This window comes from Cygnus atratus, chromosome 1 (genome assembly GCF_013377495.2).
Source record: "Cygnus atratus isolate AKBS03 ecotype Queensland, Australia chromosome 1, CAtr_DNAZoo_HiC_assembly, whole genome shotgun sequence".
In the NCBI taxonomy this organism is placed as follows: Eukaryota; Metazoa; Chordata; class Aves; order Anseriformes; family Anatidae; genus Cygnus; species Cygnus atratus.
Window position 1 is genome coordinate 113691012 of NC_066362.1, and position 16763 is coordinate 113707774.

At 40.4% G+C, this 16763-nt stretch overlaps 1 protein-coding gene across 1 annotated transcript in view; it reads right to left on the reverse strand.

Annotated features, from left to right (window-relative positions):
• The window catches only part of ERG (ETS transcription factor ERG), a 147672-nt gene that overhangs the window by 100399 nt on the left and 30510 nt on the right, over positions 1-16763 (reverse strand). The window contains 1 exon segment of the mRNA XM_050711654.1: positions 9008-9095. Within this exon segment, the coding sequence (XP_050567611.1) occupies positions 9008-9046 (39 nt within the window). The 5' untranslated portion in view covers positions 9047-9095.

Consider the following 16763-nt stretch of genomic DNA (forward strand, 5'->3'; position numbering starts at 1 on the left):
CAAAGCCTAGTGCATGTTCAGATTTCTCCTGCAGTCAGGTTACCACTGATTTAAGCCAGCGCACCCCAGTTTGCTCTTTATAACTCCTATCAGAGAAGTGTACGCAGTGCTCAACACAAGAGGTGGCTGTGCTGGACACAAGAATTCTCACATTTGCAGGATTCCTCACACGTTATTCACAACAGTGACATCTGCCAGGTTTCTGGGTTCCTGGAAAATCTATATATGTGAACAAGGCAGTATGGACAAATAATTATGTAAGCTCATCTGAGAAGGCTCTCAGCACACTGCTGATTTATCTACCTCCTTTTGAGCACTATTTCGTTCTATTTGAAATCGCAGATTATAGTGTCCTACCAAACATTACTGCTATGCAAGGAGGTGATAACAACTGCCAGCAAATTTAACTTTGATCCAAGGTAACCAGTGGTAATATGAAATGTACAATGCACATGCCAAACTCTCTTTCAAGGCTCAGCAACAGAAGAAATTGATCTCTTTTATGTCAAAAAAAAAAATAAATAAAAATAAATAAAAAGACACTGTAAATAACAGAAGCACTGGCCTAGGGATATAAGGGATGTAGTAAGGTAAAACTCACCTACGTTACCTGAGTAACGTAGTACTCAGTACAGTTTACTGTATTGTACATATGCAGGGCAACATTTGGGTTTTACAGGCTACGAGGCAGCACAAAGGTTACAGCTGTATTTCTCAGTAGGATCTGGTAGCAGAGGAAGCACTCTGTAGATCATCTTGGCTACAGAGCTCACTGGCAGGATGGATGTGGGAATTTAGGGGGACAGCACTGGACCTATCAACCTTTCTGTTCTTCTAGGGCAACAAGGACAGCACTCACATTTTTGATAAATAAACAAAATTGCCCCAAGAATACAGCGAAGGTAGAGAATCAATTTCCTTTTCTAAGGAAACACGCCTGGAAGTACCCAAATACTGGCTACTGGTTTGAGCCAGAGAAGAAATATTTTTCACAATGAGACTTTGAACAGGCTTTGGAAAGAACACTGAGAGTCTGAAAATGTCATACAGAATAATGGGCAAAGAATTAAGGCAAATGATAAAATAGCAAGTTGGTGGAATGTATCTAATCAAATACCCATAACTGTTTATGAGGTAATGTCTGTATTAATAATCTAAAGAAAGAGATTAAACAACACATCAGTGAAAGATATTGCACACTAAAGTCAAGTCTGGGATAGCATCGAGACTAGTGAAATAATCCAAAAGGGTCTTGAGATCAGAATGAGGATAGGAAATAAAGAAATGAGATTTCAGATGTAAGGAGGATGTTTTTCAGTGTAAGTCTGAAACAAGATCCCCAAAAAGACAAACACAAAGAGAAAGAGAGAAGAGGGGGAGAGGAAAAGAGAGAGAAGAGAGGTTCGTTTCTGAGTAGTGTGTGCAGAGGAAGCACATCTCTGAGCTCAGAAGCAGCTCTCCCTGTCCATGGGCTGCTGGAGAAACAGCCCTTGGGGGATGCCTATCAGTTCTAGGAAGTGTTACCAAAAGGATAACAACGTGGTGATTCATGACCAAGCAACAAGTAGGGCTGGAAGCAGGGCTGGGTGCAGCTGCAGTGGTGATGGGGGAAGGCTGCCTGGCCCCTGTCACCTAAAACAGACTGTGACCAGGACTAATGTGGACAGGCTGTGTGATGCTTGGTAACCTCCCCTGAGCACCCCTTTAAATCTCCCCCTTCAAGAAGGTGAGGAGGAGTCAAAGCAGTGTGAAATTAAAGGAGTTGGGATCTGAACAGAGCAGATACACAAAGGCTGTTTGAAGAAGGGAGCAGCATGGCTAAATATGAGGAAATACTTCATGATAATGAGCTTTGTGGAATAATCTCTCAAGAAAAGTTAAAGATGATCCATTGCTTGCGATATTTATGGCCAGGTCAAGGCAAAACACAAATCCAATGTACATTAAATAGTAACTTCTGACTCACTGGGAGATAATCTCTAATCATCTGCAGCATTTGCACTGTATATTTGTGCAAGGACAGCCCTGGGCAGGTGGTTCCTGTAACCACTTGTCAAGGAAGAAGACTGTCGTGGCAGCCTTTTGGAGTCCCAGGCTGCCCAAGAAGGATGCTGGCAGAGCCCCCCAGGGCTGACCTTCCCACATCCCTTCCCTTCAGTTCTCTAGCTGCAGAGTTATGAAACACAGCACAGTCACTTGAGCTAATGGAGTTGATGGTCCCATCTGCTGGGATGGCCAGGAGAGGAAGAGACACCTCCTTTCACAGTGGGCTTGAAAGAGATTTACAGGCAGCAAAACAAGCCTGTGATTTGGGAGCCCTCAGTCCTGCTTCAGAGGAGAGGAGGAGAAAGGACCTCAGTCTTCCCTCTTATTTTCCCCCAAGTCCATCCCTATTTGTCCCTACCTCAGACTGTCTGGTCCATTCTTCCCCACTTCTCATATCTTCTCCCCACTCTCAGCTTGTCACCTAGCCCTAGTTTCTATGACTATCCATTTTATTGATGGTCATCTGCAGTAGAATTGTCCAAACTTTTAACTGGCTGGCAGACTGTAGAAGTGAGATTTGAATACATCTGATTCCACATACCAAAGGGTTAGTGTAAAACACTGCATTGAAAATGCATTTGGTACTCTTTAGTTTGCTCTTTCCTGCTTATGAAAAAGATAAATTTTGTTTAAAAATGGCCTCACTTAAGGAATTATCCATGCCATTAGTCCCCAGAACAATAGAGATTAAAGTCTCTAGACCATCCCCTATCAAAATAACATACTTTTCTTTGAACATGTCATTAACACTGTTTTCCATCTGGCTGTTGGCAGCAGTTTTGGATTTGCTCTGAATTGCTGAAAGTTCATCAATTACAGTACACAGAAGCCATTATCTCTCTTTTCCTTTAGCAAGGAGGTATTTGCTCAGGCAGAAAGAAGGAGGTAGAGTTCAAGAGAAAAAGAAAAAAGAATTTACCAATGCAAGCTTTATGGCAATCATTCATTTACAGTTCAGAATACAAAATTTCTGGGAACTAAATCACAATTTCTGCATACAAGGAGATTTTAGTGTTCAAATACAGTAGTGATTCTGGCATTCTTACATGAAACTGATGTACGCAGACAGAGGATGGAAACAACATACAAGACTTTAAGCTTGGCAGTTTGGGGGCTTAGTGAATGAGTGCTGGTGCAGAGGAGTGTTACCCACATTCATGATAAACTCAGTTGCTTTATTTTATGAGAACCCAGATTAAACCATAGCTATCATTCAAGCAAGATTTAACAACTATGATACAGCTAGCATAATTATTAAGAAGCATAGTGAAATTGAAAGTGTTGTTATCCTGGCAATAAAAAATAAAAATAATAATAATTAAAAAAAATGGGAAGAGCTTTTAAAGTTTTGCAAGAATAATGAATGAAGTACACAGTGAGGGATAAGCAAAGGGGGTGGGACTTACAGCTACTCAGTAATGGCAGCTTCATGGACAGCTGATAGGGATGCTTTTTCACATCTGTCACTAAGGGACATTTGTAACCCACAAAATGAGAGCCTGCATGCAGCAGTTACCCTGAAGCAGCTGTCAGACAGCAAGTTTGCAGCCCAGATAAGCCACAGTAGCCTGTTCACCTCTGTACACTAGGGCTAAACTAACCTTCTTACAGCTAGAGGTCATGGCAGGCAATTCGTCCATGGGACCATCACTGATCCATACCTATACGAGGTCTGGCTTATTAGCCAAGAGCCATCAGTCCATATTTTTTTGGAAAGAGTGGGAGTATGCTATCAAATTGACTTCACTGGTGACATGCCACGATACAGTAGTATGATGTATTCCACATGCATTGGCTACTCAACTATGTTGCAATATGTCTGCCATTAGCTTACTACACATGACTTTGGGTAAATGTTTTTGTATCTTTGGCTCAGTCTTCCATGCTCTCACTCTTAGCTGAGTTGCCCAGATATCATTTTATAATCAAAGAAAGACTTTCTTGAGCAATGCAATGAATCCACAAAGACTAGACTCTTAGCTTAGTCAAAGAGAGGTGGGAAGAAAAAGCCTGGCCTTTACGAGGCAGTAGATGAGGATAATAGTAATTCTATCCCCCTTCCATTCTTGTCCCCATTGCCTGTTTGGTCAGCAATTGTATTGTGCATACAAAACTCCCAGCATAACAACATCTTGGATCCTATTTAAAGACTCCACAATTCCAGGAAAAATAACAGATTTTATCAGACCCCGAATATGCTCCTTAATTAATAATACCTGTGAAACAAATTTGATTTGACCAAAACACAGCTAATTAGGCACATCAAGTAGCATCTCTACACTGCCACAACTTGAAATCCAACATGTTCTTTGGCCAATAAAGGAGTTCTGGGACTAGGTTTTGTAATACTTCCAATGACAATATGGGATGCTGTACATGGAAATATGCATGTGCCACCTAATCTGTAGCCCAGGCACATAAGTGCTAAACTCAGGAGTAATTTTCAGAAACAGTTATGAAGTAATTGTTTTATTTCTTCTGAGAAATCAGATTTTATTTTTTTCATTGTAGTATTACATACTGCTTTCAGATTTGGTAAGCACAATTTGAAAGATTCAGAGGCAACAACCTCTAATTACATACACAAAAAAAAAAAAAACAAGAGATTGTGCAGATACAGTCTAGATGAATTTTGCTCCAAGTGTTTGATGTTGTCTTTGATTAAGCTATATAGGACATAAACAGTCCCCTTTTCTCAAGTTTTACAAAGCAAATGCAGGCTATACAATCCACAAGCACTTCTGTTCAGGTTGCCATTCACCTGTCTCTGCCTTTATCCCAAATATCAAAATCCCAGTTAAGCAAGAAATGGAAAAACTGGATCACATGAATATAGGCGGACCATATCTTCTGTTGGCATAAATCATCACTGCTTCAGTGAATTACACTCATTTGCCCCAGTGTTGACTCCATTCCTGATAAATGTAGTACTTCACTTGCCTACCTAGCAGTACCTTGGACTCTTCCTCTCCCAGTGAGGACCAGTTCAATAAAATCTCTAGCAGTGATGTCAGAAGCTAACTAAAGCCAAATAAGCATTTGGTCTTTGCAGATGAGGCTGCTGAAAGCAGAATTTAACCCTTAAAAAAATATAAGTTTTATCGAACAGTCAGCATTCACAAAGCTTACATCATTAAAAACAAAACATGCAAATCCGACGTAGCACTCGCACAATGTTTCTATGGTTACTGTCATAAGAATTACAATTTAATAAATAGCAGGAAAAAAAATCACATTGAAAAGTGTGTGTAAAGGACGATTAGTCTCGCCCATTCAAAGAGACAATCTAGCCGCTGACTTCTTGAAAACATCTCTAAACTTTCTTTTGAGTTTGATGAGATATAACTCTTGTTAAGATGTTTTATTTAATGCCAGTGTAAGCAGCTAGATCTTTATGTAGCTTCCAAATGACTAACATGGGACTACCCAAAGCAACATAATTCAGACTGGCAAGCAAAGGCTCAACTTCCTGGTGAAAATTGTATTCAGCACTTCCATGCAGCACCCCGTTTAGAAAGATAGCAAAAATTGCATGTTTTCTAGAAGTGACACAGCATACATAGGAGACCTATTTTTGCTGTGTTTGAAAATTTCTGTTGGTGACAGAAGGACCTTGATCCCCTGACGGCACAGACAAAAATCTTCCTTAAGATTATGCTTAACATCAAACATTTTTAACTCCCGATTAAAATGACAGCCCCTTTCAGAGGTGAGGACGGAGCTAGTTGCAAACAGTCCTCTCTGCAGGCTCCTCTCCAGTTTCCAGACTCATTAGAGAAAAACCATTCTGGAAGAGTGAGATGATACACAAACCTTGGTGTAAACCTGCACACCTTGTAGCCAAGCCCCCTCAACTATGAAAAACTGCACAAATGACTTTCCAAAAGCAATCTGTTCATTCTGATTCCAGATACCAGAAAGAATTTGTCTTGCTTTAAATAAAATAAAACCTTATTTTCTTAAGAGTTTGCCATTAATCCATACTAATGGTACTACTTTAAGCCTTTAGCAATAGGAGTAGCAAACCTTATTAAACTAAGGTGCTGATAACACAAATCACTGAACACATACTCAACTTACTGATGCAAGTAGTATTACTGATTTCAGCTCACTCAGAAGCAATAGACATATGTGATTGAAGACCAGGGTCAAAATTCCCCTATTTTGCTGAACTAGAACTAAGGGTCTGAACATATACATCCTTTTTCCTGTCCACATTAAATGTTTCTGTCCCTTATGCCTGGGTAAACACAAGCCTGTGACCCAGGCAATACTACATGTTAGGAAGCAGCAGGAACACCGATTCACCATATCAATTATGAATGATTCATTCAAGCTGAAAAATGTAAAGCTTAATCTTTAGTAGCTATGGAATGAAGCTGCCCAAACAAAATGAGGACACACATTAAGATTTTCAAAACATTCCCAAAATTGGACAGGCTCTGCCTAGGCATTGGAATCAGGTTCATATAATTTCTCATTCTGAAACGGAGCACAAGAGCTGTGAGATTGGTTGCATTTCCTTCTGGTAGAGCAAAAGGCTGTTTTCAAAATAGCACACATGAGAACTCAGATGAAATACAAATGAAATCATCCTTGCTGAAAAAAAAAAAGTCTCTGAATATTCATATTGCCATATTCATTTATACTTCACATTCATTTTCTGCACATGTTCAGGCGAAAAATTAAAAATTAAAATCTGTCAAATCTTAATAATTCTGACATTTCCTAAAAAGCGATCCTCAAAGTTACAGCTCTAAATGTGCATGACTGAGGCTGCATCTGCTTTTTCAAGGAAAAAAAAAAAAAAAAGAATACCATATGACTTACCTGATGGAGTATAGTTAAACAAAACCATATCAAGGATGACTGTAATGAACCCAATGTGTCCCTCCTACAACACCACAGCAATTAATGGTAGAAAAGACCATCACAGCAAATAGTCTTTCCCATGTCTCATGCACATTACTTTCTCATGGCTTACTTTTAAGAACGTATTTACATCCACTTTTAAAGTCTAAATGAACAGCATCCATGGCAGCTTTCTGAAGAATGTGTTTAGACCAAAGCAGACCCTAATTACATAAACAGAAATGTGAAGGATTTGAGATTTATTTGGCTAGTTGTCCTCTCCCAAACACAGTATTAAAGTAACTGCCTTCCTCGCACCCCTTCTTAGTGTAGCAACAACTTGTGTGCACTGTTCTGCTGAAAATAGACTCCTATAGGTTCCCTTGAACACAGAATTATTACAGAGATTTCTGTGCAGCTTTCTTTTACTTGCCATAAAAAGACGCATACATATCCAGCCTTGTTCTCTCAAATTCTAACTCCCATGGTAAAAAATAAAATAAAATAAAAATGCTTCATATACCGATTTTGGCAGAAAGCAAGAAACTGAGTTCTTCTTAATGTTATTTCTGGCACTGTGGAAACTTAGAAAGCATGAAGAGGTACTAAATCCCCATAAAATTTCTGAATTCTTACCGGTCAAAATCTGAAATCCAGGTGACAACACATGCTAAGGGGACAGACTGCTTGTGATGGGGGTGTTTTCCTGCTCTTTCGATAAAGACAGTCGAGTGCCAGAAGACTCTGAATGTGTTGGGTTTTGGAAAATTTGGAGAGAGGGAAGAGGCGAGCTCTCCTACCACTGCCTTTCACCCTAGTATCTAAACACAATCCAAAAATGCTGTAGGGAGTTATATAGAAAGGCTCTTTCATTCAGTACCTTTCTACAGGAAAAGTGAGCTATTTAAAATAATATTTCATTTTTATTCAGTTAAAAATAAGTTGAAAAAATGAAGCTTTTCTAAAGAGAGCTGCTGACTGGTGGATAGTGGCTAAATGAGAAGAAACTCCGTAAAAGCAGCTGCAGAAAAAGTAGCTTCAAGGAAAGACAGACAGAGAAACAGAAAGGCAGATGGACAGAAAGAATAAAAGAAATCTTTGCATTCTCAGCTTGCTTAGAATGGCTGATCTATCCCTTTGATTACAGCAATCTCATTACACGAGCAGTACTTTGACGCGGCAGAGCCATGTGAATGATAAACATGCAGTTTCATCATATTTTTATATGTATATGTATTTATATGTATTTTATATGTATAAAAATATGGGTCAGCTGGATTTTCCCACCTAAGACACCATTATATGAGTGTCTTTTTACTTCTGGAAAAGAATTGCTGTTCAACCCTAGAATCAGTCAGGCAACCATTTCCAAACAAAACCTCTAGACAATAAAATAGTAAAGCAGAGCTAGAGCATCCCCCTAACCAGCCAGTTTGTGAGGCTCAGGTGCTGTTTACAGGCAATACCCAGATATGTCTTATTCATAGCAGTACACTGACAGCTATTCTAGCAGGTTCCTATTCATCCGTGACAGAAGGATAAAAAGAACATAGAACAATAGTAATACTAATAATAGTAATGAAGGAGTGAAAAACAATGCAATGTCTTCTGAAATGTAGCAAAACAATGCTGTTTTTAAGACTATAGCACAATCCATTGTCCTTTGATTTACACAAAACTAGTCACCGAGTCTTTTCAAAGGGATTTTTGTGTGGCTTTGACTTTTTGCATTATGTTTATTTTTCTTCTTCAGCAAATGTTTGCCACTGGTTTTCATGGAGCAGAACTGGGGCCATAAATTCAGTATTTTGCAAGTAGGTGTTTTTTATCAAGCATAACAAATATTATAGGATGATCAAGGGCTTTTAGTCATAGAAAGATTTACCCTCAAAACATCCACATACTTCAGAACACATCAGAACAGGTGTCAGCAACAAAGAATGCATGACTGACTCATACAAATAACATACAAATATCAAGAAATGAAAGAGCCAGTGCTGTACAGTAGTACAATTTATAAATATACAAGAAGGCCTGCATTACGTATATATATTCTTAAATTTTATCACTCTCATAACATCTGAGGACTCACAGTAAACAGGAAACTAACCTTGATGTGAGCTGCTGGATCTGGGACAGTCTGAATCATGTCCTTTAACAGGCCAACGTGTTTACCAGAAGCTCAGATTCCAAGGCAGCTGCATAACCAAAGAAACAGAAGTCATATGATTATATTTTAAAAGTTTATTTTCAATAGAAATCTCTTATCTTTTTATAGACAGATAAGCACCTTTCCTTCCCCAGACTTCCTTGAAAACCAGTACAGCTGAAGCTCTAAGACAGTTCTATTTCTGTGTAGTCTGCAAGGATATATTTCAGAGAGGAGAAAACAGTCAGCCCTGAAATTCTCATGGAAAATTGGTCTTTATCTGTAACGGAGGATTTTCCTGAAATAAGAGCTCTGGGATGTGCTCTGCACTGCACAGCCCTATTAATCATCAGAGATATCAGGGATTTCCACAATCTCTTCTTCCCAATTTAGAAACATATACAGCAGGACTGGGACAGATCTGGGGCTGATATAAGCAAGTATCGTTTCACTGAAGTTGTGCCCATTTACAATAGCTACAAATCTGGTCCAGCCATTCAATTAACAGCACTTCAGAGCATGGATCTTCTGGGATCCCTTATCCATGTCCAGTAATAAAGCACAGAGGGATTACGGCAGGTGTGAGGCATTTCTCTACTTGTGCAGAAGGTGAGGAACCACTAAAACAATTTAAAATAATAAAAATATATAGTTTGAGTAATCTAAAGTACTGCTCGGTAGCTAGAACATCAATTAAGTGCTAATAAATTGGGATCAATAAGTCAGGAAACTAGAAAAAATATGGAAAAATGTAGGAACTTGAATGTTATTTGAAGTAATATCTTTTTCTCTGTTTCCCCTAGAAGCCTGGAAATTCCCATTTCTCGTGCAAGAGGCTTCTTTTTGCCCATGACCTTGAACTTCTTTCATCTTTTAAAGCAGTAAGGCATGATCAGAAAAAAAAAAAATCTTCTTCTTCATCAGTATCATCTTTTTTATTTCATTATCTGTTCTCAGATCTACACGAATTTGCAGATCAAACTGCAGATAGGCTTTATCTATTTTTTCAGGCAAAAAGTTGATAGAGTGACAGACACCAAGTTGCAGTTTGCCCCAGAAAGTGTCCTCATGATTTAAGGAAACCATGTATAAACTATGGAATTACACATTGCAATTAAAGATACCTCCATTTAGATCTTAATTAATTTCCCCCTTGCTGCTTAAAGGTTCCAGGTTTGTTCCCCTTCAAATCAAAGAAAATCAAGTACTTAATTCTACAGCCTACTAGGGAAACCCCAACACATGCCAAATTCCCATTTCGATTGACCTTTCATACACTTTTTTCAGCTATTTATGGGTGATCAAATGGGATACTGATGTCACGACTTTCAGAGAAGATATATCTTTCCAGAGCTTAAATGTCTTCAAAAGCAATAGATACTTGTTTTAGTAAAAGCTAACGTTCATCAGCAGTGTTGTTCAGACTGAAGTCATATACATCAGCAGTGACATGCCTTTCAGTTCCCTTTTTCCCTTCCCTAGTAAATCCATGCCTGTCATGTTATTCATTGGATTTATGGGATTCATATTTTAAGCTTTCAAAACATCATACACGGAATGTGGAAACTCCTACATTTCATTTAAACTGAACAGAAAAATATTTTGCACCCAGCACTTGATCATGTTTTCACAGTTCCTGTACTTTCACCGTGGCATTGCCATAAAGGTGCCTCACCACCAGCAAAGAATAAAGACAAAACCTTCTGAGGAACTGTGCCACAGTTTATTTCTGTCCCTCGTGCCTTTGTTCAGCCTACAAGGATGCACTGTGCCACTTGCCCCTACCCCACATCTTGGCTCACCCAGGTTTCTGAAGAATGGTGGGCTGCGTGCCACCTCCCAGCAGCGCTGCACCCCCTGCCCTTGGGCTTGTCCCCTGCTCCACTGGGTGCCATCTGGCATGGTGGCAAGGACAGGACATGCCAGACCCCACCTCTCCCAGCCCACTTGCAGCTCCCATCACAGCTGGGCTGGAAACACCTGAGGGTACCACAGGGAGTTCTGCCTCTCCCCAGCTCTGGCTGCCTGGGTGGTTTGCCCGACAAGAGCAGTGTTTTGCACTTAGGGAGCACGTGCTGAGCTCAGAGGTGTGGACTCTGTTCCAGAAATGCCCCGTGGCACTCTGGGGAGGGAAACGAGCTTTTCTTTCAGAGCTCAGATTTGCTTGGAGTTATTAGAAGGGCCTGGGGTTTAGAAGGAGTCACTTCAACAATGCCAGGTTTATGCATATCCCATCTTTCCCCCCAAAAGATGGCTTCTTTATAGGAGAGGAGATGATGGAGAGCATTTGCAAGACAGTTGCCAACTCTGCACCACACAGTATGGGAATCAACGACAAGCAAAAGTTAGCCACTGTGAGTTAGAAAGATGCTTATGCAACTGTTCTGGCCATTTGACTTTTTTCCCCATCCTGCTGCACAGCGGTGATCCCAAAAGGGGGAATTCTGCTTTAAGCTCAATCTTTGGCAGTGTATTCTTGTTTTTCTCCTGGACATTCATTCATGTCTATCCTACAGGGGGACATATTTTGCAAAAGGCGTGACTTCTGCCTTCTTACTTTTGCAAATCATTGTTTAAAAAGCTGTGACAGTATTTCTTCCTTTTTCCAAACAGAAATATAATTTTAATTACCTCAGCTCCACCTTTACTGGCTGGAATTGGACGCTTCCAGACATCTGGTACTAACTTTCTGAACCAGATGGTATTTATTGCCAGAACCTCCTCCACCCCCACCCCAAATTTCATGCTGGTCATGTTTGTGCTTGACAGTCCGTCACACGGCTTGCATGTGGCGGCAGATTTTGCTCTGCATCCCCTGACTAGCATGGCTCTAATTTTAAGAGTCCAAATGACACCAAACCCAGTTTTAGGGAGACATCTCTGTCCAGGGAACTGAAACAGGGAAATCATAACATAAACTGAAAGCTAAGCACTTGCTTGAGTGCTTTCTTGCATTAGGGCTTAGCCTAGGAAGGATGTTCATAGCCAAAGAGCAGGTTTTCCTGCAGACTCTGGCGTCACAAATCACTGTCATTTACTCTCCTCTGGAGGTGTACATCCCATGACCAAAATGGAGGAAGGCCCCACAGCATCAGCCATGGTATGGTAGGAAAGAACCAGAGATCGGTGTGCTGGTGTTCCCACTGCACCCCAAGCAAGAGGGGACAGTGAGACTCTCAGGTCTGCTGCCTTTCTGCACATGCAACTTGTAGTTTAGGAGTGATGCTAACACATCAAAGGGGCGCAGAATTATGTACGGCTCTAGAGTTCACCAGATGAGATTACATTGTTTTTCCTTTTCATAGTCATATCGAAAGGATTAGACTTTTTAATGTACAATATACTGCCAAAGTACTGGGAGGCTGAATGTCCTCTCTGTCTGGGGAGCGGCATACACCCCTCTCTCCTGGCTCTCCATGTTGGGGTTAGCCCACCTCCTGCCAGGTACTTCCCTGCTTGCAGATGGGAACATAGGTCCTTTTCCTTATGATACTCAAAAAAAAAAAAAAGAGCAGGTTATGTTAACCTGGCCCAAAATATTTATCTGCAAAAGATTTAATGCTCAAAAGTAAAGCCACAGATTGTGTACAGCACCAGGTAACAAAGGACCATTTCATCCACAACAAACAGCACAACCAGAACGCCGAGCAAGATTCGTGGTGCCATGAAAGCAAGGATGATATTAAATGGTTACCCCAGCACAGGCTGCACAAGAGAGAGCAGAGCCAAAGCGCCGCTTGGAGGACAATGTCTGTCTGACAAGACCCCTATACCCATGCCTCTGAGGTGGCAAGGACCTGCACTTTACAATTCACACTTGTGTGAGTATAAGACAGACGGAAAGGCTATGCACAGTGCACAGCACTGGAAATTTGCACGCATACACACACGTGCTGGCATGATGAATAATACTGAGTGGCATCGCAGAGAATTTCTACCGGCATGACTTTAGGATGTTTACCATTACTCACAGGAGGTGAATCCGTCAACAGCTATGCAGACTATCCTGAGTGAGTGCCAGCAGGACTTTCATACCCTCCCCCCCACTGTCATGCAAGCTGTGCTTGTCACATATTTTATAAGAACTGATGTTTTTCAGCTGTTTGAGAATTTTTGCAATGTGCAACTCTATCCATTTCTGGATTGTTTTTTCAGGAAATCTCTCTCTGGACATCTGGGTCCTACCAGCACTGGTGAGATAGCGTGTAAAAGAGAGAAAGACTGGGATATCCAAAAGGCATGTAAATCTGCATATCTCCTCATGGTGTTTAGAAATAGTGCAAGTTACTACTGCCTTACATTAAAGCTTCCCTACTTAGTTAGGTGACTGACATATGTGTGCTTTTCAGCTTTTGTGGACACCTAAAATTGTCACAGTTATATTGTGAGCTCTTGTAGAGCAAATCTGAGGCAAATTTAGGCTTGTTACACTTTAGGAACAGTGAACAGATCCAAGGAGCTCCAAGGACCAGAAACTGAAAACCAGTGTGAAGTCACTCTTAATAGTAGTATGAAGAGAAGAGGTGAAATCCTCATCCACTGAAATAAACTGTACTATTGTGACTGTCTAAGACAGGCCAGAAGTTTACCCAGTTCAGTTCATATATGCAAAACTCAGGAGCAGAAGATTAATACAAGCATGCGGGGAGGGAAATGGCATGAGGAGCAAAACCCAGTCATATCTACTGAAGAAAAGCCCAGAACTGAAATCACAGGATGTTTATAATTCAGCAGTTGTAAACCAGGGCTATGATGAGCAGAATCTGTGAAATACAACTCTTCCAACCCAGGGACAATATTGACAGTACACTATTACATAGCAGAGCTGTATAACATGGGCTTAAAGCTTTTGTGTTTAGCTTGTGGTTGAGTATAACCACTTCAGTTTATTTTTGTTGCTTCGTTTGTTGCGACCTCTTTGCATTCTAACAACCTCAACAATAAAACCCCCTGGAAAGATCCTGCTACATTCAAGAAACGCTACTGTCAAGTCAATTCATCTGCAGTCAGTACATATTTTCTGTTAGGATAAGACTTCATGACTGCAGGTGGATACCATGAACCAAAAAAAAAAAAAATAGGAAAAGATGAGCCCATCAGCCAGCATTTCTACAAATTTCCATACTTAACTAAAACTTTTTGTACTCATCCTGCCTTTGCAGGATTGCACACAATGGATGTGTTTGTGCACTGATGTGCTTAGCTGCAAGTGTGAACTGATGCTACCTGGAATTTACTGTTCCATTAGTAGGTTAGGATTAATAGATCCTAACCTGTGAATCTAAGGCATATCTGTACTTACAAGTACATTAAATAAATAGTAATTTCTCTGAGAGATAATTTTCCAACTGTATCTTCTTAATATCTTTTTAGATTTTTAGATAAAATGGCATTATTTGTTTAAAAAATCAGTAGGGGAAAAAAAAGCAGGCGGCAAAGGGGTTGGTTGTTGGGTTTCAATTCTGGCAGCTAAAAGCCAAAAAATTTTTCATGTTTAAAAAACACCTTAAAATATTAATAAATAAATAAATAAATGTTACTTTTTATTTCCCCTCAAAATAAACACAACTCCTCCACCCAGTTCTCCTCCTGAAAAGCCACCTAAGAGTTGTGTTTACGACTAGCTCATGCTGATAAGTTCTCTCCCTCACACGGTACTATGGCTATTTCCCTGACAGGTCAGGGTACTGGTTGACCTGAAAGAAAATGGGATTCCTTTCAACATCACCAGCTCCCTGGTCCAGCGAATCGTGGCACCTCCAGAGACCCCAGGGTTGCGAGTGGCAGGGAGGGGAGACCCACGCCTGTCATCAGCAGCTGTGGGCTCTGAGTGAGTTAAGCTGACCATGAAACCACAAGCTGAATATTACCGTAAGCGAGTCAGTAACTGAAGAATGAACCACGTGTCACCACCTGTTTGTGAGGGCCCAGATGGCCAGGGTTTACAGTTAGCTCTGCACTAATAGCTGTACTCCAGGTCCTTCGCATTTGTGGGTGGAAATGGATGCGTTATCTGAAGGCATATCTTTGCCATCTATGTCTACGTCTGCCTCTCCTGGAGTTCATCAAAACTGAAGATGGATTTTGTTCTGGGATACAGAGCTCTTCTGCACACATTCCTAAGGAGTTAAAACATGAATTGGTAGTACAAGGAGTTAAGTTTCTCGTAATGAATGAACAGTGCTCTTTTTCTTGGAGAGGTCAGTCCACCTATGGGGAAAAGGCAGCACATGGTCCCCCACTCCTTCCCTGTGAATGTGGAGCCTATGGAGAAGGCACATTTCTACACTACCACCCAAATATATCTGTACAGCTACTGCTTATCTTAAGTTTAATGCATGATCTCAGGGGAGGATACAGCCCTAAATTAGCTCATTTACAGTAGGAACTTTAGACTACAGCCAAAAATATTTGTTTTTATTAGCACTCCCTATATAGTACGCCTCTGACCAATAACTTGTTTTATTTATTTTTTTGGCGAATTACCATGTTCTTATTCAAAGCCATAATGAGGATTATATATCAAAGTGGAATGCAGAGTAGCTATTCCTGAAACTCCCAACTGCGTATAAAAGAGTCTGGAATTCCCCAAACACTATCTCTTCAGTCCAGGCCACTTACAAATGTGGTTAACATGAATGAAGTAATATCTTCAGAAAGGAAGGAGACTTTTGAGTCACGTCTGACACATTTAACTGCATAAACCACTTTCCATAGCTCAAGGTTTTGACTGTCTATCATAATACCATGCAGGGGGGTTTGATAATGATTTCTCCCTGATGCTTATCCTGTTACAGGATACTTACACACATGCACAGGATACTACGGGGACAGCAGCAAATGAATTCAAGACTTTATACTCTCCAGGTGGAAAACCACAGAGTTCACCAGAAAAGTTGCCAGATCAAATCAAATTCCTGTTTGATACACTTTGTTGCCTTTCAGTTTCATGCTAGAGCTGTCCTGTCAGATTTCTGTGTTTAACTACTCAATCTCAACACAACTCCATGCTTAGCTGAAGATGTCCACAAGTCAGCTCCACAAGAACAAGACCCACAGCCACAAAGTAACCACCACACAATTTCTGTCTGCAGGTTATAATTATGGACCTTAGTGCTCTACAGAAATACGACTTTCAAATGAAAAATAGAGCACTGTACAAAAGCCAGATGACATCAGAAGAGGTATATAGTGACAAACAGTAACTTCTAATTTACATTCATTCCACTGTTAGGACCCAGGTCTGTTTCAAACATCTCAACCAACGCTCCACTTAAAATTACAGCTGTGGAAAGATATACACGCTGTTATCAAATGAATTAATGAGACATTATTTTGAGGCTGAGTCACAAGCTAAGTAAAACTAATATCTTCTGTGAAAAGATAAAACAAAATGAGTGTGTTTTAGAAAGTGAAATGACAAGATCCAGCTCAATAAGAACAAATTACAGAGCAATCTCCTGTGGCGCATGTTACCAGTTCCTTAAAGCTTTCCTTGGCTTCTGCCTCTTGCATTTCAAGGGTATTTGTTTGGGAAAGATTTGAGCACGATGGCATTCTGCATACAGTTCTGGTACCTCGATTTTCCAGGTCAGAAGTAGCTGTGTGAAATTGAAGGGCAGATGATGTACATGAGATTAGCCTGGATGCTCTAGCTGCCTTCTAGTTGTCAGATACCTATGCCTCTATTTTTCTTTTGTTCACAGATCTATTTCTA